Source organism: Coenobita brevimanus, chromosome 69, assembly GCF_032717465.1.
Source record: "Coenobita brevimanus isolate Jiangsu-jjx chromosome 69, ASM3271746v2, whole genome shotgun sequence".
NCBI lineage: Eukaryota > Metazoa > Arthropoda > Malacostraca > Decapoda > Coenobitidae > Coenobita > Coenobita brevimanus.
In genome coordinates, this window is record NC_137022.1 from 3,260,939 (window position 1) to 3,271,389 (window position 10,451).

Genomic DNA, 10,451 nt, shown 5'->3' on the forward strand with positions numbered 1-10,451 from the left:
CAGGTATATGTCTATGATCAAAGTTATATTAGACATAAGTTTTGAGAATGACCGAGAAAAGATAGCAGTCACACTCCCCCACCTCGGAAAGATTGTCTCAAGTATAGCCACTAAAATAGTTCCGGAGCTAAAGTAGAACCATTTCCAACAAATCGTGACCCAAGCTGTCACACCCTCACCAGAGAAGGTCGTCACCTTCTCCCAGCTGGACGCACACTTCTATGATGGGAACTTAAATGACACCTTCATTCAAACGAGACGTCTCATCGCCACCACCTACCAGGAGGCAGATTTACAAACCCGGGACCAACATGTGTTTAATACCCTGCTACGAATACTCACCAGTGTGGTCAGGGAACACTTCACCATCTACGACCCAACTGGGGATATCGACAGGGACATCCAGTTGGCGAGGTGCCTGCTCATCGCCTGCACCACTCCCCAACAAATAGGGGCAGTAAGCGGAGTCCCCACCTGGAAGCCAACCCCTAACAAGCCTCGGACGTCCACCGCAAACCCCCCTCCCCTGGAGCCGTCAGCTCTACCACAAGCTGTCCCTACAGGAAAGCAATCCACTCCCAGGGAAACTTCCAACCTCATCTCCGTCAATCCCTTGAAATTCACAGTATGCAGCCATTGCTGCCCCATACACGACATTCGAAAACAGTTAAAGGACACCCGGTGAAGGGCTGTGAACCAGGGGTGCTGCAAAGTGTCGGCTATTGAAGATGATCCACCGGATGAACCTTCCCCTCCCACTGAGGCCCCCGACACTGAAGAGGTGGACATAGGCGGCGAGGGGGAGGGCGCCTCACCCCAACTGGATTTTTAGGACTGCCCCTGCGCCTACCCACGGTGGCGGGGACCACCTCCCACAAATACCTCCCCCCAGTCTACAATAAGGCCAGACCGAATGGGGTGAAGGCTCGACTGCTGGTTGATATGGGAGCAGCCAGGTCTTGCCTATACCACCACTTCTACTCCTGTCATACCAAGGCTTTCAGACCCCTCCTCCCCACCTCAGCCCACCTTGTGGGCGCGGGGGATGGCCCCCTGTCGATCTGTGGGGAGACACAGGCTCTCTGTGTCCAAATGCATCAGAAGGCAACATCCAACATCAGTTCATTATATTTGACTCCATTTGCCGTGCCTACGACGGTTACTTGGGTTGGAGCTGTTGCAGAAACTCCAGGCCAACATCGACTGCCATGGGAGGCGGTTGAACTTTAACAAGTCACCAGATCCGGCCCCCCAACCTCTCTGCACGTGCCATGCTGCATCGCCCCACCCCCTTTCCCCTGCCCCCCCTCCCTCCATTCCCACCCCTACTCCACCTGCCCCCACCCCTCACCTTCCCCGCCACACTTTCCTCTGCTGTCAGTATTCCTCCCCAGCATGAGGCCTGGCTCTCCTTGCACCGGCCCACTGGCACCTACGTAGTATTCTCCCCAAACACACCGGCGGGCACCACCGCCTCCTGCCTTCTCTCCCTCACCTTCCTCCTCCCTCACCTCGCTGTGGTCCATGCAGCTAACATCTCCACATCACCCCTCACCCTCCCTAAGGGCTTAATGGTGAGTGAAATGGAGGAAGCTGAGCCCTTCACCACCCCTCTCCCCCACCCTACCCCCACTCCCTGACCACCTCTCCCCCCAACAAACCACCGATTTGTGACAACTTCTCCTGGACTTTCAGGACATCTCGACGGGACCTACCGACATCGGCCATACCACCCTCCTGTCCCACGAGATACACACGATGGGACCTCCTATTTGGCAACCTGCTCGCTGGAAGATCCCCACACAGCGGGTGGAAGAAGACCAGCAGGTCCAGGACATGCTAAATGCCGGTGTGATATCCCCATCAACCAGCCCGTGGTCCTAGCCTGTCATCCTCATCAAGAAGAAAGACAGGACGTTGTGATTTTGCGTGAACTACCGTCGCTTAAACGATGTCACCACTAAAGACTCCTCTCCCCTACCGAGAATCGACAATTCCCTGGACTCCTTCTATGTGCTTCCTGGTTCTCCACCTTGGACCTACAGTCAGGATACTGGCAGGTCCCCGTTTACCTGGAGGACTGAGGTAAGACCGCCTACTAGCAATGGGAAGCACTGTGAGTTCAACGTGCTCCCCTTTGGTCTATGTAACACCTCAGCTGACATTTTCCTGCCTGATGGAGTCCGTGCTCAGCAGTCTTACTTGGGAAATTTGCCTCACCTACCACCTCCACCACCTACGCCAGGTCTTCTCCAGGATATGCCAAGTCGGGCTCAAACTCCGCCCGTCCAAGTGTGTCTTGGCCCAAAGATCAGTCTCCTTCCTGGGGCACGTCATATCAAGGGAAGGCATCGCGCCCAACCCTGAAAAACTCAAGGTTATAGCCGAACTCCCCCTGCCACGGGACGTGCATGAGATCCGCGTGTTCATAGGCCTCACCTCCTACTACCAGCGCATTGTGAAGGGGTTTGCAACCATCGCCAAGCCACTGCACGACCTCACCAAGAAAGGGGAGCCCTTCACTTGGACAGAAGATCACCTCCAAGCCTTCCAGACCCTCAAGAACAAACTCATTTCAGCCCCCATCGTAGTGTTCCCTGATTATACGATACCATTCCGCCTGTACACCGACATCTCGCTGGTGGCCATCAAAGCCGTACTTGCCCAGGTGCAAGACGGCAGGGAGCATATGATCACCTGCGCCAGCCACACCCTCAACGAGGCAGAATGTAATTACGTGGCCACAAAGCGAGTGTCTCGGCATCATCTGGGCACTCGAGTACTTTCGCGCATACCTGGCGGATACCCACATCACTGTCATCGCGGATCATCAGTACCTACAATGGCTCCGCCAATCTGACAACAAGAATGCGCAGATGATCCGCTGGAGGGAGACCTTAGGAGAATTTGACTTTGACACATCCTATCGGCCTGGCAAGCTCCACACAAATGCTGACCCCCTCTCCAGGCTCCCTGCGAATGCCATCCAAACTGCTCCCACCCTCCTGCAATGTTGGCAGGTGAAGGACTGCCCTGACTGGATGGCCGCCCATCTATTCTCCAATTTACAGCAGCACAGCAATCTTCTCTACACACACTCCGGCCACACAGCTCTTGACCCCGACACTGCCCTAGACACCCTCACCCACCTCCACGCTAACAACAGGATACACCTCGGCACGAGAAAATTGCTCCAGACCTTCAATGACACCTTCTGGACCCCACATCCCTCCAAGCTCATGCAACAAGTCGTGCAAGCATGTCAAGTGTGCGCCCTTGGGAAAGACGCCACCCGCGTGCCGGGCCCCTCCGACCGCCTAGTGGCCAGTAAACCTTGGCAACTGCTATCAGTTGATGTTGTCGGGCCCCTTCCACCGAAATTGGGCTACTGCTACATCATTACGTTTGTAGACACGTATTCTAAGTTCCTGATAGCATGCCCGGCGAAAGAACACCACGTCCTCGCCGACCCCCTAACTCGCCATGTGTTCCCGTATTTCAGCATCCCCCATGCCCTCCATTCCGATAATGCGCCTGAATTCAAGGGAAAAGTTTGGAAGGAACTGTCTGCCCTGTTCGGATACAATCTCTCCCACTCCTTCCCATACTGGCCGCAAGGGAACAGCATCTGTGAGCGTAGCCACCGCACCCTACTTAGTCAAGTGCGGACCAGGATACAAGCCACACAAGATGACGACTGGCCAGCACACATCAAAATAATACAATGGGGGATGAACAAATGCCTCTGCAAGGATGGCAGCACGCTGCATGAACGAGTATTAGGTGAGCTGCCCCTACTACTCCCCCTCCGCCACCACCTCCAAGCCCCTGGGAACCGCACCTCATCCGATTCCTTACACCATCTCAAACGGAAGCTCCAGCACCTACAAGCCACCCAAGACCTGGCCCCAGATGCTACACCAGCCAGCACTTACAAACCAGGGGACCATGTCATGGTTGTCACCCTACCTATCCCACACAAGCTTGCCCCTCGCTATACAGGCCCCTACGAGACAGTGAACGTCCCTAACCCTTACCAAGTCACCGTCAGCTACCACAACATGACCCACACCTACAGGAACTGCGACTTGCGTCACTCCCTAGCACTGAATACACCACCCTCTCAGCGACACAGCCCACTGGCCCACCCTCCCGCCTGACCCCCAGCACCAGATAATTCGTATGCCTGCTACCTATCCCCTTCCTTCCCCACCAACACCCCCACTGCACCCACCACTCCCACCCCAACCACTACCCCTCCCTTCAATCACACCTGGTCCCCCAACAGCCTCCTCCTCCCCTATCTCCACTCCCACTCCACCCCACCTTGGGCCCCTCACCCTCTCCTGACACATCTCCATCACCCTCATCCCCTCCGGCCACCACCACTCGCCATCCTCCACATCCCGTGCCCACGCCCGCCTGCCCCATCACCGCCCGTGCCTCACCCCAACGTCCCTCATCACCCTGGCCCCCCTCCACACCACCCCCTTCCTCAACCCCACCTGCCCGCCCTTCAGCCACCAGCTACTCCCCACCCACACCCATCCTCACCACCACCCACACCAGATTTGGGTGCCTTTCCTGCCCACCCCCCCACTACACCCACATGCCCTCCTCACCCTCCACTCCCACTCCCAACACCGCCCCCATTCTTCCCCAAACATGGCACTCCCAGGAGAATATCCCAATTGCCCGCTCCACTAAGCCGATTACCCTGAGACGCCCTCATAAAAGCACAACAACGACCTACCTATCCAGTCTACAACCTGACATCCTACAGCATGCCCTGTCACCACCACCAGAGATGAAAATTACACACACAATCTGGAACCCAACCCAGGAGCACAAGCGCCACCTCCACAGCACCAACCAGCTCCTCCGTCTCCTGCGGTGTACCTTGTTACCGCCATCTCTCACCGTGCTCTATTCTCCGTATCTCCAACCCAACCCATGGACCGTCCACTGGACCAACCTCCTTCGCCACCCCACACCCTCCCACCGCACCACCACCTCCAACACATTCCAACTCCAGGCACGAGGACGTGACTTTCACCCCCACGAGTGGTGAAATACCCAGCTGGCAGAGTAAGCCCGACACCATCATCCCAGGAGTGTATGAGGGGGTGACACCCACAAGGGGACGATGGAGAGGCTGGCTTACCTGGCTCACCATCCAGGATAAAGGGACATATCTCTCCCGTGACCTGGCGCCCCTCTTCCCCGCAGCCAGACCACCTGGCAGTGTGCAGGGAAAGTACACTACTCTTCAGCAGTGGGAATGCTCACCAGAATCGGGGTGGGACTTGAAGTGGCAAAGTCCCAAGCACACCCTCGGATGCCAAGTCCGTCGGATCGGCCTTCTATTTAACAGAGAACTCAAGAGGAGCCTCAAGGGTTGAAATTCCCCTACGGCAGGAGGGCACGCTCTGTCAGAGCTATGGCAAAAGCCAAGAGAGTTCGTCCAACCTCTTCCTCCCACCAGCACCGGGACAGCAATCCCGACTCCTACAGAAGGAGGGCACGCTCCATCAAAGCTGTGGCCAAGGCCGAGAGAGTTTGTCCAAACTCTTCCTCCCACCGTCGCAGGGGCAGGAGTCCCAGGCCCTATGGCAGGAGTGCAGGCTCTGCTTGCTGTGGCCAGGAGTGCCCAACAGGCACAATCTCCCAGTCGCCCGGGTCGGCGGTGTCCTGGAGAACCTCCTCTGACTCCTCCCATTCTCCTACCCACTCTAGGAGCCCAGACAGTGCCCAATGGGGCTGCCTGATGGAGGGAAAGTCCCCTGGACCTCCCCTGCATACCCTGGACCAGAGTTTCTGTGGGGCCCTATGGGCCTGCCAAACAGGAGGCTCAGCCCTCAGTTGCCCGTCCTCCACTGGTCCCCAGGCTCCCGTAGAGGGGAACGCCGCTAGCGTCGCCCACCACCTCTGCGTCAGAGCAAGGCGTCCCCTCCCCACCTCTCTACCCGAGAAGGTGGGATTTGCTGCCTTACAGGTTCATCACCCGAGACCAAACTGGGTGAGACGTCCCCGAGGCCAGGTGACCGGTACTGGCAGCCTCGCCTTCCGCAGGTGCTGACGGGCTCCACCAGGACGAGAGGCCGCAGTCCAATCCTGACGGCCTCCTCCTTCAGCCGAGACTGCAGCTCCCGGAGTCAGCGGGCCTCCCCAGATGCTCGCTGTGGTGGTTGGCCCTCCTCCGGTGCAGGTGGCCGCAGTTCCTCCCTGACGGCCGCCCCTGCCGGTTGAAACGACAGCCCAGTAAGGACACCGCCCTCCTCCCGGCTGACCCTAGGCCCAGGTCTCCCCAGGACCTCGACGACAACTGAGGGCCGGCACCGAGCAGTGTGCTTCCTGGCCCTCTTTGGCCTTAGCCTGGAGAGCCTTGCCTCCAGCCAGGCCATCGTGGCTAGGGAGCAGCCTAACACACCACCCGCCCACTCCTCCCAGACTAGTGGAGGCTACCTGGACCACCCCCCACCACACTACCCACCGGATGGCCCACCTCCCACACCTGGCCGCCATCTGGAGCTCCCGGCATAGGCCCCTCTGTCCCGTGGGCCGTGTCCTCCCCTCCGCTCGAACTGTGAGTACCAGACACTGTGACTATCTGCTTCCCCAGTGCTACTGGACCCCTCCACCAGTGAACTAACCCCTGCCACTCCTCTTTGCACTCGCAGTGTTCCTCCTCAGTGTTACATACCCCTCCCCAGTGTATCACCTCCCCCTCCTCCCGGCAACTACAGTATTACCTCTCCTCAGTGTGTCATAGTGAACTCTACATGTGAGCTCATACGCGGAGTGTTCGACACCCCTTCCCCGGGATCAGTTCCCAAACAGTGACAACCTTCCCTGCAGCGCTGCTTCCCCCCCCAACTGGGCAGTATACCGCAGTGTGATCTTTTCCCCAAGTGTGTTCTCCCTCTCCCTCCTCCAGGCCCCCAGCCCCCGTCCCCCACATGAAGCAACCCACCCTAGACTCACTAATCCCTCTTCCCCCCTCCCCATCAAGCGTGAGCTATCATATACTGTACTTTCGTCCCAAGTGACACGTACATAGTCTAAGGTTAGCTAGGGCCTCGTCTATGTTACGTGTAACTATTGTATTAGCTAGGGCCTTGTCTATGTCACGTGAATCCCTAGGCTTAACCCTTTAACCGCGGGCTTGTTTTGATTTTTCTTGCAGTTCCCTCGGGCATATTCGTGCTCCGATAAACTTTCTAAAAATATTTGCCAAAAATCAGTTATTAGTCCTAGAATATTAAAATCATATATGCTTATGGTACATACCTTCAGATTTCTCCTGAGGTGTTTGTTGAGCCTTTGTCGAGTACTGTAGAACTTGTGGAGACCTCTGAAGTTGGGTAACAAAGTCTCCACTTTACACTTCCCGACAACCCTTAATATGATTACCACAGCCTGATATTATCACTAGAAACACTATTCTATGATTCTCAAATAGTTGGAATCCATACTCCAAAAAAAAAAAACACTGTGAAAGCAATGAAAATTATGAGGGCGTATGACCTTCCTGCCTGCGCTAGTTTGCCGCTGGTGTTCTGTCATTTATTATTCATAAAAACACACACAGTTTATATTTCTATTACTATATAACATTTATATATATCTACAGTCTATATTCATAAGTTTCCTTCAGTAATAGTAGTTTATTGTCACTGTAGGCATTCAATTTCCTTCAGTAAAATACGCAGCATTCACTTTCTTGTCCTGTACTCTAGCATTGAGAGTGAATGTCACTTTCACCTTCACTCTCATAACTCATAGTATTCATACATGCTAGAGTGAAACTTTCACTTTCATTACTCCTAGTGTATATACTCGTAATCTTATAATACTACTCATTTACATTTCTATTTATGTTCTCTATTTACATTATTTACATTTGTTTTATTTACACTGTGTTATGCACTGTCACTTGAAGTAACTTATAAAACTATTTTCCACTGTTCACGTATATTTACATTCATTGCTTTCACTTGCTTTTTACACATTATTTACAATTCCATTTGCACTGTTTAACTCAATAGAAAGATCGTAGTCACTCTTTATCAATTGTCAGCCCTTTACCTCTTTCCACACGAGGTTTAGTACGGGATAAAGGTCACAGGGCCCTTTGCATGGGGCTAAAAAGCGGCGGATATTAGCAGGAGCAAATCAGACCTACCTTCACCTTGAAAGACGATAGTGAACTGATAGTGGTGGCCTCCTGCCGCCGCGCTAGGGTGAGTGCAATACTACCAACATTAGCCTTGTAAGACCTGCTAATATATAGCAATGAAATGATTGGCAGGAAACCAAGACAATACATAATAAATTAGGTAGTTCCAGGTGAATGTAAATATCACTTAGGCTTCTCCCTTCCCTCCTTATATGTATATTTATTACGAAAATAGATTACACGGCACATTTCAAGGGGAAATAAACAGCGAAAATTAGCGAATGAGTGCACGTGACGTGTTGTCAGGTGATAATTAGCCAATTCCAGGTGTATGGCACTATCACTTACCTTATTTCTTTTTTGTATATATTATTTGGTATAAGAATAGGTCATTGGGCTTATTTCAATGGATGAAATCAGTGGAAAATGCCAGGGAAGATTTACATAGCGGAAAATACAGTGTGGTGGCCTGCAATAATTAGGTAGTTCCAGGTGAATGTAAATATCACTTAGGCTTCTCCCTTCCTTTCTTATATATATTTTTATTATGAAAATAGATTATACAGCATATTTCAAGGGGAAATAAACAGCGAAAATTAGCAAACGAGTGCACGTGAGGTGTTGTCAGGTGATACTTAGCCAATTCTAGGTGTATGGCACTCTCACTTACCTTATTTCTTTCTTGTATATATTATTTGGTATAAGAATAGGGCATAGGGCTTATTTCAGTGGATGAAATCAGTGAAAAATTCCAGGGAAGATTTACTTAGTGTAGCACGGCCGGGCAGGCGAGAGGATAGGGTAATGGAGGGGAGGTAGGGAGGGGAGTCAAGAACGGGGAGAAATGGCTAAACTGTCAACAATGGATGGGAGTACAGATGAGATTAGGAGTGCTGACTAGTGTTGGACATTGGGAGTACTGAAAGTTGATACAAGCCACCATTTGAAAGCCCGGGCAAATTCAAAATAACACAGAATCACAAAAGTGATGCCCTGCAGTATGATCCCTTGCTCCCAAGCGTCACGAAAATAACGCCCCGCGGTTAAGGGGTTAAGGACTTGAATATATGCCGTCATATGTCACACGCCTGACGAAATGGATATACTGTACTATACTGTCTGTATATGGTAATATAACATACCTGACATAATGTGGTAATATTACCTGTGACACTGTTTGGATATACAGTATTCTTAATTCAGGAAGGTGAAATCCGGTGTATAAACCAGAACTTGCTGAACTAGGTGGGAAATGATTGTTGTATATGTATTTCTAAGTCATTGTAAATACCTTAGTTTTGCTCATAGAACGGTGTGTGTCGTTTTGATAATATACAAGTGTGCCTTTGACCACTGGTGTTTGTGTTTTTCCATTCTTACTAATACCGACCCGGTTGGGAATAAAGAACCCAAAGTTGCACCGTGTCTGCATCCGAGAAGTTGGGGCGCAGCACACACTGCATAACAGTGCTAATGCATGAATGATAGTAAAATGCCAGGAATAGCGACTGAGGGCAACAAAACACCCCGAGGAGGAGCCTACAGAGGGGCAGACAGAGTGCGACCCGACCCCAGGCGACAGGGATATGTCTGCCCGGGCCATGCGCCCCTATGACCCGGAACTCGTCCGCCACCATCATAGCAGGAAAAGGAGACTACCTTGCAGGCGAGCTGACCCTCGACAAGATCGGGGTGGACCTATTACCCTAGCTTCAGGCAGCACCCCAGCGACGGCCGGTAGCCGCGCTCTTCTTGAGACGGCCTGCAGCCGCTCACCCCTTCTTCAGGAGTCGGCCAGTAGCTGCTCCCACCTTCATCTTGAGATGACTGGTAGCCGCTCCGAAGGTGCCCTTGAGACAGCCAGTAGCCACTCACCCCTCCTTCAGGAGACGGCCAGTAGATGCTCCCACCTTCGTCTTGAGACGGCCGGTATCCACTCTGAAGGTGCCCTTCAGACGGCCAGTAGCTGCTCACTCCCTCAGGAGATGGCCAGTAGCTGCTCCGAAGGTGCCCTCGAGACGGCTAGTAGCTGCTCACCCCTCCTTCAGGAGACGGCCAGCAGCCACTCCCATCTTCATCAGGAAATGGCCGGTAGCCACTCCAAAAATGCCCTTGAGACGGCCAGTAGCCGCTCACCCCTCCTTCAGGAGACGGCCAGTAGCCATTCCTGCATCCGTCAGGAGACGGCCAGTAGCCGCTCCGAAGGTGCCCTTGAGATGGCCAGTAGCCGCTCACCCCTCCTTCAGGAAACAGCCGGTAGCAGCTCCTGCCT

At 53.2% G+C, this 10,451-nt stretch overlaps 1 protein-coding gene across 1 annotated transcript; it reads left to right on the forward strand.

Annotated features, from left to right (window-relative positions):
* Positions 1 to 2,104: 2,104 nt before the first annotated feature.
* Positions 2,105 to 2,860, forward strand: LOC145406047 (uncharacterized). The gene has a single exon (XM_080277234.1). The coding sequence runs from the start codon at positions 2,105 to 2,107 to the stop codon at positions 2,858 to 2,860; it is 756 nt and encodes a 251-aa protein (XP_080133360.1).
* The last annotated feature ends 7,591 nt before the right edge of the window (positions 2,861 to 10,451 follow it).

Bases quoted from the DNA above. Each gene is read 5' to 3' on its own strand.
- LOC145406047 (XM_080277234.1), top strand. From the start codon at position 2,105: ATGGGAAGCACTGTGAGTTCAACGTGCTCCCCTTTGGTCTATGTAACA.